Source organism: Leishmania braziliensis, chromosome 35, assembly GCF_000002845.2.
Source record: "Leishmania braziliensis MHOM/BR/75/M2904 complete genome, chromosome 35".
NCBI lineage: Eukaryota > Euglenozoa > Kinetoplastea > Trypanosomatida > Trypanosomatidae > Leishmania > Leishmania braziliensis.
The window spans coordinates 59,716-75,660 of record NC_009326.2 but is presented as its reverse complement, the minus strand read 5'-3'; the positions used below and the strand labels follow the sequence as shown (position 1 = coordinate 75,660).

General features: G+C 54.0%; 4 protein-coding genes across 4 annotated transcripts; all 4 read right to left on the bottom strand.

The window, feature by feature from the left end:
• Positions 1–2,626: 2,626 nt before the first annotated feature.
• Positions 2,627–3,715, bottom strand: LBRM_34_0270 (conserved hypothetical protein; the record flags this gene model as incomplete). The annotated part of the gene is made up of 1 exon (XM_001568092.1): positions 2,627–3,715. One exon carries the CDS (start codon positions 3,713–3,715, stop codon positions 2,627–2,629), a length of 1,089 nt encoding a protein of 362 aa, XP_001568142.1.
• Positions 3,716–4,685: 970 nt separating this feature from the next.
• LBRM_34_0260 (conserved hypothetical protein) lies at positions 4,686–5,477 on the bottom strand (the record flags this gene model as incomplete). The annotated part of the gene is made up of 1 exon (XM_001568091.1): positions 4,686–5,477. One exon carries the CDS (start codon positions 5,475–5,477, stop codon positions 4,686–4,688), a length of 792 nt encoding a protein of 263 aa, XP_001568141.1.
• A 995-nt stretch (positions 5,478–6,472) lies between these two features.
• Positions 6,473–6,694, bottom strand: LBRM_34_0250 (conserved hypothetical protein; the record flags this gene model as incomplete). The annotated part of the gene is made up of 1 exon (XM_001568090.1): positions 6,473–6,694. The coding sequence occupies one exon, from the start codon at positions 6,692–6,694 to the stop codon at positions 6,473–6,475; it is 222 nt and encodes a 73-aa protein (XP_001568140.1).
• Positions 6,695–7,622: 928 nt separating this feature from the next.
• LBRM_34_0240 (conserved hypothetical protein) lies at positions 7,623–14,960 on the bottom strand (the record flags this gene model as incomplete). The annotated part of the gene is made up of 1 exon (XM_001568089.1): positions 7,623–14,960. The coding sequence occupies one exon, from the start codon at positions 14,958–14,960 to the stop codon at positions 7,623–7,625; it is 7,338 nt and encodes a 2,445-aa protein (XP_001568139.1).
• Positions 14,961–15,945: the final 985 nt, after the last annotated feature.

Sequence of the window (15,945 nt, the reverse complement as noted above, 5' to 3'; positions counted from 1 at the left end):
GGTACGGAGAAAGTGTGCGCCACAAAAGGGAAAACAAGAGTGGGAGAGATGGATGAGGGGGAGGTGGAGTTGACGGATAGTGAGGACATACAGGTGAGCTAGTCAGCGTGCCGTTCTCTGATAAGAGAGCGTGAGTTATGCAAGCAGTCGATAACACGCCGGTGACATGCGGGCAGACAGGGACTTTGAGATCCCTTCTTTGTTTTCCTTATGGAAGAAGTGGAAAAGCACGGCCACAACATGTACAATAGCCACCTAAGTAAGGAGGGTTGTGAACGGTAGCATCGGAGTATGAAGGGGTGCAACATTGAGCATATTTTTTTTTTTGAAATTTGGGGGGTTCCTTTGATGGCACACAGGCCTCTGTTTGGGCTGCGTCACACACCTACGGTCCGCGCGCGCGGAAGGTGTGCAATAAAATAGAAGCGGCCAGAAAAAAAAAGAGCGGCGGAAGAAGAGTACGGGAATGACCGAAGACCACACAGCAGCAGACGCGCACACACGACAGACAGAGAGATGAATGCGAGGTCGCGCTACATCAATGGCAGGTCAAACATCAAGTACACAAGCCTTCAAGTAATAAACAGAAATACACGCCCCTGTTACATCCGCCCGACTCCGTACAGAAGGTCGAAGCGGTTCGCGTGTCACGACCGAAGAGGGCGCGACAGAAGAAAAATAAGACGGAGGAAAGATGAAAGATACAGGCTGCGCAAGAGAGCGAAACTCCGCTCGCACCTCTTCCACTCTGTGCACACTTAATACAAAGCGGAGACGTAAAGAATTTTTTTTTTACGTCCCCACTCCCCCCATACAACAGTAGCTAAAGCGCACAGCCAACCAGCCACAGGCCCACCGCCTGGTGCGAAGCAGCCGTACTCACCCTCTAGTGCAACGCACCGAATCAGCCATTTGCGTGCGGTCTCCGCGTCAAGCTCTACCCAACCCCGTGCCACAGGTCGCCTCACAGCCGCTCCCCTCATGCCAGTCGCCGCGTGGTGCACACCCCTCGGGGTGGCGCTCAGGCTCCTCACACACAGGCGGCGAGGGCCCGGCGAGACGCATTCGAGCCACGCTGACATCCTTCCTATCTCGTGGACGCCACCGGCGCGCTCACCGTCGCAGCGCCATCCAGGACCCGGCCGCCGGCATCAGTAGCGATGCGCCGCTCTGGCCCCCACACGTCGTAAGTGCTTGGCCGTGCAACCGCCAGAAGCAGTCCGGCATTGGCAGGGGTAGGGGCTACACGCCCCCCCTCCCCCGCAGAGTAGGACACCGGACTGTGACACTACGCCGAGGGGCCCCTCGTCATCAGGGTGAAGGAGGTGAGGTATCTAAAAAGGACGATCACACACACATAGACGTGAATAAACAAAAAGAGGTGGTGTGCTCTATGACAACCGGGAGCTGGGGGACGGAGGTGCGATGGATATGACGCAAGAGACAGAAAGAGAGACATTAGTGACGGCAGCGTTCACGTCGTGAAGCGTCGAACTCATATTTCTTTGTGTATTTTCCGCGCACCACGCGCCCACAGGCAAATGCCCAACCTCTCTCTCTCTCTTTTGAGAAGTGCGTGATCCTCGCAGACGTGGAGCGACAAAAGATGACCGCATCGCATCTTCACACGCCCTCTTTAGCAGGTTTTGAGGTGTTTCACCTCGGTAGGAGATTTAATCCTAGCAAGGACGCTGCAGAGTGACATCCCAAACACGCAGGAAAAGGGGACCGGCAAGTCGAAAAGGGGAAAAAGCAATGAAAGTGGCGCTTGTGTGTGTTTACAGGATCCAATAGGCAGGGCGGGCAAGGCGAGCAGAGGTGGAGTCGGAGGAAAGAGTAAAGAAAAAAAAAAATGCGTCTAATTCAGAAACAAGAAATAAATGGTGCAAGACGAAAACGGGAAGGTGAGCGCCAGCTGGTGGAAGAGGGGCCTGTATAGACAATGGGGAGGGGGAGGGGGTGAATACTCTAGAAAATGTGACACTGTTCGACAAATAAAACGACGGCACGCACAGGGAAGGGGAGGGGGTGAAAGCACCAGCGAACGTGTGCGTCGGGAGGTGTACAAGAAAATAGAAAATAAACGTGCTGGGTGCAACAAAAGGAAGGAAAAGAAGATCAATAGGACGGCGTATCTCAGTGGAGACCACACGTGTCGCAGCGCAGGACCCACAGAGAAAAGAGAGAGAGGGGATCGGCGGCGGGACTGAGGAAGTGGGATGACGGCAAAGACATAAACATAAACGCCAAAGCGAAACGAAGCAAAAGGCGCACCAAAGGCAACGTGAGAGAAAACGGATTTGTGAGATGTTACGATAGACAAACGTACACAGAGGAATAGGGGGAAAGAAGAGAGAGGAATAACAGGGGATTCAGTCTTTAGAAAGACGTAGGCTGAACAAACAAAATAAAAACGCAGCAAGACCGAGGCAAGAGGTGCCGAAAGTGGGATAAGCACTGATCCCACACAACCGATCATGCGACGGCTCACATGGCAAGGAACTGAGTGCTCTGTTCGGGGAATGGCGCCCTCGCACCCCGCTCTGTTCGACGACACAGACGCCCACCGCACGCATACCTCACCCTCTGTCGCCTGTGCAGTTCCACCATGGAAGAGGAAGCGCCGCTACCAAATGCTCTCTCCATTACGCAAGCTTGAGATAGTCATCACAGGCGCCGCATGGTCAGTGTGGTAGGCGCTAGAGTTGCTGCTGCTGTGCCCGAGTCGTTTGTACGACTCCTCAAGTTTGTAGTGTGTTTCGGATGTGGAGGACTGCCCTTGAGTGTGGTGCTTGCTCGGAGTCGTGCTCGTACTCGCCAAGCCGGCGCCGCACGAGACAGTTGTCCACAGTTGCTTCAGTGGTGCAGAAGGCAGCTGCTGATCGTAGGAGGCACGCAATATGGGATTGCCCAGCACATTGCGCGCCTCCACGATCATGCAGTCTACCACCTCCGCCCCAACAGGATCCACTTGACGCATGCGCTTGAAGCCGTCTTTCTGCCAGGCGCGATACTTGGCGATGATGCTATCCTGTGAGGCGTCACGAGAAAGCGCCAGCACATCATAGTAGGTGCCAGGAATCGAGCGATGCGGGTAGCGGCACTGCACCGGCAGATGCATCTTAAAGGTGGCAGCGTCCGCAGAGGTGGAGGCAACAGCAGCAGCGAAAGCGTCAGTCGTGGGAGACGACAAACCCTTAGGCAGGTACGCACCACCTACGTGGAGACTCTCGGCGCTGCTAGAAGTTCGACTGGAAAGGGCAGCGGCGTCAAGCGTCGGTGGCTGTGATACAATGTGAGACACCACCAGCTGACAATCCTTTCCCGGGGGGCAGCGACGCATGGAGACAGTGCGCTCCGCCTCGCCTCTCTGAATGATACTATAACGGTCGTACGCTGCCATCACTGTCTTCGGTAACGCGGCATCCAGGGTAGTCAGCATCTTATCGTGTGGCTGAGACGCGTCAAAGAAGTGCGGCGGTATGGAGCTCACTGATACGCATTGGAGTAGTCTCGTTTGAGTCTCTATACTCAGTTCTGAAAAGTGGTGTGCGTGTTCGCACTGAGAATCATACGGGCACTTGCCGTTCTCATAGAAAGCGATACACACGCAGTCCTTTGCGTGAGCGGCCTCAGTAGTCTTTTCCTTCACTCCAGACGGTGAGTAGGCCGCCGGCGACGGAACAAATGCCCTCGTGTGAATCGAGAAGGACATCTTCTGTAGTAGAGAAAATAAAACGAAGGTACGTGTGCTTGCTGGCAACACAAGAAAAAAATGAGGCTTCTTGCGCGGTGTTTTCTGACGAATGGTGGTGAGGCGTTTGCAGGGTCGTTAAGGCGCGTCTGTTGTGAAGCTCTGAGTACTTAGCTGTACGGCACGTCTGCGATGCGAGCAAAAAAGTAGGGAGTGGTACTTTATCTAGAAGTGCGCGAGATAAACTCAAAAAAAGGTGTGCTGCCTGTAGTGCTGTTGGCCCTTTACGTGTTCGCGTGTCTCCAGAGAGAGCGAAGGGAAGTCGATCAAAATGTGAAGATACGCAGAGAGAGAAAAGAGCGATGGGCATCAAAGACATCCACAAAGCGAAAAAGGCTGACAGCCAGGCTCCCTTGCTTTCCTGTACACTGTAGAGGGTACAGATCCCTTCCCTACCCTACTTTTCCACGACATCGGTGGCATCGGAAGAGGTCTTTAGCGAGGCAGTGGCAGCGACGGCGGTTGAAACAGTCGGATTACCTTCCTCTGTACACCTCAAAGTGGTACCTAGAGAGGGAAGCAAGGGTGTGCTCGTGCCTGCACCTCTTCCGAGCACCGAAGCAGAGGTGCAAGGTTTGATATGACAGAGAGATTCGTACTCACCTTCGGAATGGAGGTTTCAGCGGCTGGTACTGTAGAATACGTGGCTGAGGGGAAACACATGAACAGTCCAAAACACGAAGAAGCGGAGATGAAGGAAACACCAGCACACCGATACACCTCCAAAAGAGATGAACGTGCGACGCCTGCGCACAAAATGCAGACGCTGTCACGACAGCACTCATACACCACACTTTCCTACGAGTAATGTCGACGAGGTGGCCGCAGGGTATGCTGCGGCCATTCTCATACACGATCACCCTGCACTCAACCACAGCCTCTCTTGCACTCTTCGTGCAGCGCCGCCGCACTTCGAGCTAGAAGCGACTACTTACTTCTGGGCAGGGGGAGGAGTCTGCTTCACAGAGGTGCGCAGTTCTTGAATAACGTCCTCGGCGCTCTTGCCAGAGTAGCTCTTACCTGGCTGCATCCGCATCAGATCCTTGTCTACAGCGTACCGCTTGTTCAGGAACTTTTTGAGCATCTCGCCGCGCGCCTTCTCCAAGTCGTCACGGATACGGTCCTTGCGCTCCTTGTACGCAGCCGTCTCGCGCGCCATCCGCTCCGTGTCCATGCGCTTGAGCTCCGCCATCTCCTCCTGTGTGAGGGCCTTCTTTCGCTTGTCAAAGTCCTCGCGCACAACTTGCTCCCAAGGAGTGTTGTATCCTAAGCCCTCCTTGCCTATGCCCTGATCCTCGCGGGCCACGCGCTTCACTTGCTCGGGGTCCAGCTCCCAAAAGCGCCACTCGTTCCACTTCTGCGCCGTCTCCAGCTCGCGCCACGTCACCTGTAAGATGTACTCTACTGGCCAGCCCCAGAAGAACTTCTTCTCTAACGTACACCAGTCATCCTGGCATTCCTTGATGCCGTAGTTGATGCGCTTCACTAACGTCATTGTCACATTGTAGTACGTGGATTCTGGTGGGATGTCGGATGTGTGGAGGAACGCTTGCAGCTCCGAGGCTGCAGCAAGCAGCTTCGGCTTCCACAGTGGCTCCACAGCCACACCAGCGAGGCCGGTTGTCGACTTCACCGGAAAGGCGCGAGGGATGTACTCATCGCTGATGGTGAGGAGACGCGTGGTGCTACAGAATGCACCTAGCAGATATCGTGAATAGAACATGCTGTCCGCCACACAAACCGCGAAACAGAAAAGAAAGAAGTGTGTCAGACAACCCAGAGATACTTCCGCTACGCTAAAACACGCGCACAGACAGAGAACGAAGCAAGGAGAAAGCTCGCTACAAGTAGAACTACTCAGGTAAAAAGGAAGGGTCACACGTTTTGGCTTCGGCGCACCTTCGGTTCTCACCAAATGATCAGTGACGCTGCTGTGGTGAGAGGGGGGGGGGGGGGTAACTAGAGTTAAGAGAAATCCCACGGAGCGCAGTATGCGGTGAGGAAGGGAGTTAGCGTCTCAGCAGAAAGTGTGCCGCGGGAAACGATATCCAAAATGGCAAGCGCAGCGTAGAAGTGGAAGTGTGTGTCGTTTCTTGTTCTTTTTTTTTTTGGGAGTGGAATGTGGTGCTTGACAGTGATCTCCCTGGCGGTATGGGGGGTACGAACTTGTTGTTATTTTTTTTTTTTGGGGGGGGGGGGATTGAGGAGAGTGATCCAGCAAGATGAACGCGCTGAAAACGTGTGTGAGAGCTAAAGCACCGAGAAGAGATGTCGACAATACCTCCGCTGCTTCTGTGTCAATATGTCTTCGTGCATGTGCGAAGAATAACACCGCAAGGCCTTTCCACCAGCTAGGCGAATGGAGTCAAAAGTTTGGGGTAGCGGGACTACAGGTGAGAGTAAGAGAAACACGAGGCAGGTGCAGGTGAAAGCATGCAAGGTGTTGCAACTGAGGAGGCTTTTGGGAAAGAGAGCTCCGACAGATAAAGCCAGTCATGATCTTTTCCATGTATGCAAAGAGAGGTTTAAAGTGGACGACAGACGGTGGATGTGGTGCACCAGAGATGCGAGCGCTGACCCGGCCAACATGCCCGACGGGGTACTGGGAGCGACCGACAGACATGTCTCCCTCACACACTGGTGTGCCATTGCACTGTTTTTGTTTTTGCTCCTGTCCTTGCTTTCTTAATCACATGATTCGTTACTTTTTCTCACCTCTCAATACACAAAAACGATGCGGAAGGCCAAGATGAGGCAGCAGATGGAGACCCATGGAGAGAGGCGATCGCCCACCACACTGCATTTGTAGAGGAATTTCTTGTAGAGCTCAAGGCTATCACGGTGGTAGAGTGTGGGTCTAAACTGCCGAAGGTACGTAGCAGTGCACACAATCAGAAGCAGCACGTACAAGACCGTCTCAAAGTCGAATAGAGCGCTCATTGGTGACGCCAAAGCTTGATCTGCTAGCTGAAGGAGTTGGCGCTAGAGGTTCCACAGCACGGCAGGGAATGAGAATAGGAATACAGCAACAGGAGAACGCAATCGTAGCAGAGAAATTGTGGGTACTCTGGAAGAGAGGGGGGTTGTAGTTGGCTGTGTAGACGCTTGTGAGATTGTCTGGAAGTCCAAATCAATACCAAGTACCACGATGAGAAGCACGAGGAGCACAGCAACTGTCGCAGTACTGCCCTAGCGCACACGAAGACGCGCACACAGACACACTGGCACACGCTCGCACACTTGCCTCGGTGAATACAGCGGTAAAAAGAAGGGCAGGGAAGGAGAGGGCGGAGAGATGAAAAAGTGAGGTGGGTGAAGCATCAGCACCGCAAGTGTGCGCGATCACACAGGATTCAATGGTACGCTGCTCAACGGATCCCTGCATGGTGTGCCGAGTAAAAACATACACAGTATGATCTGATCATGCCTCCAGGCTCCTCAACTCCTCTGCACTACAACGGCTCCAACTGAGTTGAGAGTAGTGTCATAGGGACTCTTCATATCAAGTCGCATGTCATGTGAACCTGATTTGCTGCCAAGTAATCGCAAAAGCTTAACACGTGCAGGGTCTTTATGCGATTCCAGCCAGAAAGACATGCACACAACGTGAAGCTGATGCATTGAAGCAGAGAGGTAACAAAGGAAAGCAAAACGAACCACCCATCAGACGACCCATGGTGGACGTGTGTGTGCAGGGAAGAAGGCCGTGTGCTGGTTTGTGGTGCTGTACCACAGTCTTGTCTACAGCGTTTGTATGTATAGTACGCGAACAGCAGGTGTCTGTGCTTGCCTGTTCTTTTATGCGCCCCAACTTCTATTTTGCATGGGCGAACGCACTTCACTTTGCAGCCACGATAACGCACCCTGATTACTGTTTGTCACGATGGCTGAGCTGCAGAGATGCGCTGGGGACAGTAGTCGCGGAATCGGCTTCGCTCAATCGAGTGGAACTCAAGCGACGCTGCGGCTGCTCAGCTAACGAGCTAACACCACCACCACGACGCTGTTGATGGTGAGAAAAGCGAGACTTCGGCAATGGCGGAGGCACGGTGGGGTGAGCTGCGGGGGTGACTATCGTCGCCTGTGCTGTGCCGCTAGTCGGATCCAGTGGACGGACAACCCGGCGATCGGCATTGGAAAGTCGAAGACGGAGGCTGCTGAGCTCCATCTCGTACTGCTCCACTGCGGCCTTCTCAGTCGCGAGGCGACGATGTAGTTCCGCATTCGACACAGAAGAGCCACCATCGCCTCTGGAGGAAGCACGCATGCTCACCAGTTGCCGGGACAGATCTTCGAGTTGAGTCTTCAAACACCGCTCCCGCTTCTGCAGCTCACGCAGTTCTCGTGATTGGCGCGCGTAGCGGGCAGACTGCGCTTGCGTCGAACTGAGCTCAGCGTTCTCGCTCTTCAGCTTTGCAATTACTAGCTTGAGGTTCTCGATCACATTGGTAAGTGCCTCAACGCCTGCGGTTTCAGTGATAGTCGCTGATCGTTGTTGCGCAGCTGCAGCGTCCACGGCGAGAACATCGCTGAGGTGGCGCTGGACACGGCTGAGCTGCAGTTCCATGGTCTCTACAGTGAAACGGAGGTCAAGAAGCTCGTTGCTCTTTCGCAGCAACTCCATTTTCAGCTCGTCCGTTGTCTTCTGATCTGCCGTGACGGTAGTAGCATAGATAGACTCCACCTCGCTCACCGGGATGCCGCGAAGAGAGGCGATGTCAGACGTCATGTGGTGCTGTACATTGCCTGCCTGCTCCAAGCGCCATTGCAACTCTCTCTCTCTGGCCGGAACTTCCACCTCGAGGCGCCGCCGCAGACCGTCGATGACGCCTTCCAGGCGCCGCACTTGCTCTATGTGTGCCCGCACGTCTGCAGGGGAAGAGAGATGCGCAGGGTCGACAGAAGTGGCCGCCACCGCGCGAGCTCCTTTGATTTCGTTAAGTTCCTGCTCATATCGATGAACCCTCGACTCGAGGGTCGATACTTGTTCCCGTAGTGCCCGCTCTGTGTAGTGTAAGTTAGCCGGCTTGTTCTCCACTAGGGAGGCAGATGCTGGTGAAGCCATCACTGTTTCCGTTGCGGTAGAGTGTTTGCTCTGTTGGGCTTCAGCGCGCATGCGTTGATGGTACATGGATGTCAGCTGCGCTGCGTGTTCTGCATCCTTTCGATCCAGCTCTTCGCGGAGCTGGCGTAGCTGTATGCGTAGCTGCCGTGACACCTCTCGCTCGCCCTTTAGCTGCTCCCCCGCATCGCTGGCATCTTTCTCGAGACGATGGGCACGAGACCGCAGTGTTGAGATTTCGGCGAGATTGTCGCGCTGCTGCTTTTGTATCTCTCTTTGAACGATGCCAGCAATCTGAGGCTGTAGCAGCGCATCGTGTGCTGAGATGGGTGTCAGAATAGAACGTTTGGGTACGACTTCAGAGGCAGGTGCGTTGCTGGTGGAAGAGGGCGGCGGCAGCGACTCTGCCACCGTTGGCGCACCAGTAGCAGTCTTTGGTCCTGCAATCATGTTCTCTTTCCCGCACTGCGGCAACGGCTCTTCTCTGGCTGCAACAACCTGGGTGCCTCGACTTTGCACACCTGAGGCAACCGCGCTGGAGCGTTGCTGCGAGAGTACTGGCGGTGCACTCTTGCGATGCCGCAGCTGCTCCTGCAGAAAAGCCAACTCGCGATCCTTGGCACGCAGCTGCTGGTGTAGCTGGTACACGAGCTTCTGCGACTCCGTGTTCTTTTCCAGCATTGTCTTCTCCTTTTCCACTCGCTCGTTAAGCTCTTTCTGGATGGTGCGAATACGGTGGTCAAGCACCTTCATATGGCTCACCGACTCTTGTTGAATGGTGCCCATGCGCTGCGCCAGTGCAATTTCTTGCTGATATTGTCGGGCAGACTCACCGCTGCGGTGCGCCTCGTCCATCAGCTTCTGCTTGAGAATCGTGGCGGCCACCATCAACTTGTCGTTCTGCTCTTTCACAGTGTTGAGATCTACTCGCAATTCTTCGTTAAGCGTTGCCAAGTGCTGCGCGCGCTCTGCCTCTACCTGCTGCGCTGAAACCTCAGCCTGCAGTACATCGAGGTGCATCTTCCACTCTGAGGCATCCACCTGGAAGCGCCTTGCGTGAGCCCGCTCCTCCTCCAACGCTTGCCGCATCATGCGCAGCTCCTGATCAAGAGCTGCGTTCTGCGCGCGCAACTCTCCGACCAGCGGTGCATCAGAAACACCACCGGCAGACGTCACTTGTGATAACAGCTGCAGCATGCCGCCCTGCTCCGCATGTTGGGTCTGGACATCGACGAGTTGCCGCTCCATAGAGACCCGCTGCTCCTTCTCACGTTGCAGCTCTGATGTCAGCTGCATCTCCCGCTGTCGCAGGCTCTCCACCATTGCCGTTTGATTGCGTATGATGCCCATGAGAGCATCAGTATTGTGGACTGGCGTTGCCGGTGCACCTGTTGGCGGGGCCCCAGCGTGCGAGGCGCGAGTTGACAGCTGCTGCTGCACCTGCTGCTCCAGCTGCGACTCTAGAACAATGCTCGTCGCGCGGGCCTCCTTCAACTCTTGACGGAGGCGGATGGTTTCCGTCGTAAGGGCCTGCAGCTGCTCCTGCACGCCGCTACAGGTGCTCGGCATGAGATGCAGGGCTGTGCTCTCACCTGCATGTCGCACAGAGTCCCCGACAGTCTCAATAGCGCTCTTGAAGCGCTCCACCATAGCAGTGTTCTCGCGGAACATGTGCTCGTGCAGTCGCTCCATTCGCACCGCTTCGCCAAGCCCATACTCAACGCACTTCCTGCGCTCGGCAGAAAGCTGCTCCTGTAGTGAGGAGATCAGCTGCTCTTTCTTCTGGACCATCTCTTGCAAGCACTGAACATTGTGTTCTGTGGCCCGGCGAGCCACCTCCAACTGTGTCTCATGCGCCTGTAGAAGTCGTGCTTCGCGTTGCATCGCCTTTTGTCGCTCTTCTTCAAGCTGCTGCTGTGCGAGCGCAGCTCGCTCGTTCGCCTGCTGCACCTCCTCCCTTAGCTGTGCAGCCACGTGTTCACTTCGGCGACGCTCGGCGTCCACATCAAGCATCTGCCTTTTCAGCGTGTCGCACTGTTGTGTTACCTCTGCTTGCCGCAGGACCGCGTTTTTGTATTCGCGAATGGCGAGGTCATCGTCGTCCGCGCTGCCCGCAGACAACTTCTTTGACGCGGTGGTGAGAGCGGACTCGATGGCCAGAGATGGTGCCACCGCTTTGTCAAAGACACTCTCCTTAAGCTGCAAAAGTGTAGCTAGCAGCTCTGCATCAAGAGAAGACGCCGTCATGCACCCGAACTCAAGCCGCGCCACCTCGTCGTTGAGATCTTTATTGGTCACCTCGGAGCGCTTCAGCTTCGCCTGCAGGAACTGCCTCTCCTCCTGGAACTCCGTCATGAGGCGGTCGTGCTCGCGTACTCTGCTGCGTGCCTCCTGTAGCTTCACGTCTAACGCATCCCGCTTGGCGGGGCCGTTCTCCATATGCAATAGAGAGAGCTGATGTTCGAGCGTGGTGACGGTGTTCTGCGCGTCAGAGAGCTGTATCGCTAGCATCTTGTTCCGACCGAAGCACTCGTCGAGGTCCGAGACGGTTTTGCGAAGGCGCCGATCCATGATCTCCGCCTGGTGCGGCGAGAGAGAGCCTTTGCTGGTGCGCTGCATGCAACGCAGGTAATCCACAACGGACACCACCTGCTCCACGTACTTGCGGTACAGACGATACGCCCCTGTCTTGTACACCGTCGCCTCATTTGCAACAACATGGTAGTTCGCTTCCGTTGCAGCCAGCTGCATTTTGAGTCGCTTCGCCTGAATGAGGGCCAGCTCACTTTGCCGGCGTAGTGCGGCGTGTTCACGAATCGCAGCGCTCACAAAGCTGGTCACCACCTGCGAATCTGCGGAACTTTTCAATAGCGCGATCTCTTGCTGCTTGGCCTCTAGCTCGATTTCCAATGACTTCGACTGTGACTGCAGATCCATGGTGTGGTGCAGAAGTCCTAAACTGACAGTCTTCAGCCTGGCAATTTCGTTCTCCGACCGAGCCATCTCCGCTGCGCTCACTTTCGCGCGCGGCGGCGACATACTAGACGTCACCTGCGAGTCAGCGCTCTCATTAAGGACGTTCCGGATGTGCTCTCGCACCTCAATGACCTCCAGGCGTGCACAGTCGATATCTTTTTCTAGCTGGGCCACCTCCTTGTCGCGAGCCTCAAGTCTCTTTGTTGCCAGAGTGTACTTCTGCTTGTACGTAGCCGCCTCAGCCTCGCTTTTTGACAGTGCCGCAGCCCTGTATTCAGGGCCCTGGTTCACTCTTGCGTCCTCGGCGGCAGTCGACGCCGCACGAAGTCCTGCCACTTCAGCAGACAGCGCATCCATTTCCGCCTGTTTGTCGGCCAGCTCGTGTCGAAGCTGTTTCACATCGAGGCGCAGCTCCAAGAGCTCCTCGTTCGCCTCCATAGCCTGATGAACCTGCTTGAGATGGAGGAGAAAGCGGCTGTCTTCTCGGAACATTCTGCCTTGAAGCACGTGCTTCACGGCGCAGTCGAGAAAGTTGAGCATCTCACCCTCCATGCTGCACCCAACAGACGAGCGAGGGAGCACCGCGTTCGCGGTGGTGCTACCGCCCTCGAGTACCTCGCGCAGCCGCTCTAGCGTATTCTTCACCTGAGATTCCACTCGCCTGACGGCTGCACTCGACTCCTCCTGTGTAGTGAGGGCTCGACGCAGCCGCTGGAGTAAAGTGGCCTCGCGGCGACGCAGCAGAACTACTTTGAGCAGCAGCTCCTTCGTCGTACCACGGTCAAGTCGTTCAAGAGTGTCTTGGAGATCCTTGTTTATTTTCGTCAACGCGCCACACCTCTCGGTGAGTTCCTCGTTCAATTCCGTCAGCGCTTTGATCTGATCCTGCAAGGAGGTATCTGTTTTCTTCTCGAACTCCATATTTCGGCGTTGCTCCGCGTCAGCAGACCGCCTCGTCTCAAACTTCTCCCTCGCCAGTGCGAGCTCTTTACTAAGAGAATCGATAAGTGTATCCTTCACGCGGAGCTGCTCGCGTAGTGTATTCGCTACAGTCAGCCACTTTGTGTTAGACAAGGCCCCTGCGCTGCTCTCGCCCAAGTCGCCGGGCATCCGCGCACCTACGTCGTCTGAGACTTCGGCCTGGCTGACGCTTAACCCGGCAGCGCTAAAAATGGCCTCGCGGTACTGATCACGCTCACGACAAATCACCTCCTTCTCGGTCGTGCCGGCCACCACCTGCTCCCTCAGACGCGCAACTTCTTCCGCTCGCACATTCTCGGACTGCTCAAGCTCTTCCAGCCGCCGAGTCAGCCGCTCAATCTTTTCCTGAGCCTGCGCGCCAGCCTCGGCAGCGGACGAGGAGGTGATAACGTCGATATGCTCGCGCAGGGCCGACACTGCAGCGGCGGTATCAGGGGCGCTGACGTCCACAAAAGCGTTCTTCAGTGCATCATTTATACGATCCTTCACGAATGCGTTGAACTGCTCGGCATCACGACGTCGCGCCTGTAGCTCCTTGAAGTACTTGTCCTTGTAGCTCTCATCGTTGCCCTCGGCGATAACGGCCCCGGCTTTCATCTGGTCCACCAACTTGTCTAGCTGCTTGAGCTGCTCGGAGGTGAGGCCCAGCTCGAAGCGCAGCTTTGTGTCCATGAGGGGCTGCAGCCTCACCTTATTCATCCAGTGGCGTCGCTCCCGCTCCAACCACTCTACCTCCTCCTTTAGCAGACTCAACTCCTCCTTCAAGGTATCCATCTCGCTGTACGCGGCTGCGTTCTGAGGGCGCAAACTGTTGATCTCCTCCTCTGTCACCCCGACCCGCTTGCACAGCTCTCGGAGCGCGGCATTGAACGTAACGGAGTCTTCCATACAGTTTAACCGTTCCCGCAGCTGCGCGTTTTCGCTCTGAAGAACCTCCACACTTCGCGTGTGGTCTGCCAAGTCCTGCCTCAGCCGATACAACCCCTCGTTACCGCTTTCGTAGTTCTTGACGAGACGTGTCAGTCGGCGGTTTTCTTCATCGAGGGCGTCAATACGCAGTTCCAGCTGTTCCACCTCAGCATGCAAATTGTCCTTCTCGAGCTCTAGCCTACGTTGCTTTTCTGTGGAGATCACAGGAACCTTTTCATCATCAGCGTTAGTTGCTGACGAGTGTGATGACGAACAGTCTACAAAGGTAGACGAGTCACGGTGAAAGCGAGACTTTTGCTGACTGGTCGCCTTTTCCAGCTGTCGTCGGAGTAGTGTAATCTCCTCCTCCTTCTCGTTTAAGTAAACCTCCTGCTGGTGTATCAGCTGATTCGCATGCGCATCAGATTTCTGCTTGAGGATAGCAAGCTCGTCTCGTAGAGATTGATTTTTTGTGCGCTCTTCGTTGAGGAGGTCCTTCGTCAGCCTCCTCAGCTCCGTCATGTCGTGAAGCGCTTCTGCTTCCCGCTTTTCACGCAGCTCCTCTGCTCGATCACGTGATTGCACGAGGGTGTAGTTTTCCTGCTGTAGAAACTGAACTTTCTGCCGCAGTCGATCAAGCTCTTCATTCGTGCTTTGCTTCGTGCTTCGCTCTTTCCGACGCAGCTCTTCCAACATATCTTCTGTTTTTGCAGAGCGATCGGCTAGACGCTTGTACCTTGCTGCAAGGTGGCGGTACTCTAGTTGCACCTTGTCATAACTTTCCGTAATGTGAACCTTGTCATCGCTGCGCGATGCAAGCGCCAACTTCAGTTCCTCATTCTGCCGCGTCAGGCTTCGTAACTGCAGAGAAAGCTCCTCATTCTCTGTTTTCAAGTCAGCTAGTCCCCCTGAATTCGACAGCCCAGCAGCCGCATTTTGAGACGCTTCTTCTACCCCAGTCTTACGCAGAAGATCGTTGAGCTTTTTGATTTCCTCTTCTTTTGAGGAAAGCTGCGCTTTAAAAGCACTTCGCAGGTTCGTCATCTCAGTCGCCGTTTCCTCTGCTCTCTTGTTGAGCTGTTCAAATTCGATGAGACACTTAGCCGATACGATCTTGAGCAGCTTTGCAATACCGATCGTGCACCTGGGATCCAGCATTTTCGGATCTGATTCCAGAAAGATATAGCGCGCAACAAGCGACATGACTTTCTTGATGTATATAAAATCGTTTGTTTCCTGCAGCTGCTGAAAAGGCATGCGTTGAATTTGATTCCACATTGCAGAAGCATCATCCGCCGAGGATGACCTCGCATCTTGAAGTGCGGATGACATCACACGAGCAACACCTCACAAAAGAGATTGCAAATCAAATACTCTATTTAATTTTCCAGATCAAGGAATGCAGATCAAAAAGCACAATCCTTGACCGCTCCTTTTTCTGCGTCTAGAGATTTTCTTGTTGTTGCGATATGTACAATTCTTATTTCTATACGTGCGCTGACGACTGAGAAACATGCGTTATGCTGAAGAAAAAAATGATTACTGCACCAGTATAATGCATAACTGAGCACAATCGAAGTCTAGAGATGGTGAACAACTTGTCGCTCAATAGCGAGCAGTAGCAAGCTGAAAACAACAGCGCCTGAATCCGGAAGAAGCTTATTCAGTTTTGTTCATAAGTGTGTTTTGCTGTGTTATTGCTTTTGTTGTCAATACAGCCAGTTAGATGTGCCATCGGAAAGCAATGTTATTTCATTTAGTACGGATGAGACTCGAGAAAAAAATGTGAGAGCCAACAGAAAGGGGAAAGTTGAGGAAAAAAACATCAGTGTGTTGAGCTGATATGTTAAACTCATGCACAAATCAAGCACCAGCCTGTGTGCAGACAAACTATTCTTCGCATGAAAAGTATCTTTCGAACTGCAAAGGTAGACTTTTTTCCTTTCGTTCTTGTCTGACCATACACAGCACAAGGCTGTAAAGTCCAAAAGAGTCTAGAAGTGACACTTTACTTGGACCGCGGTAAAGATCACTTATAATTAAATAAATAAACATTGCAGCCACACTCACAAATTAAAATACGACGCACATAGACTCACGCAGACACACATATACATAAAAAAAAGGCGTAGAAGATGAGCCTTCAGTTTCAGCAATAGTATTTGAGGCAAAAAAAAAAAAGTGGTACCAATCATACTCTGATTTCTTGTCAATCCTTCATGACACATCCATGTGTACAGAGCAAGAAGTCCACTCATATCAT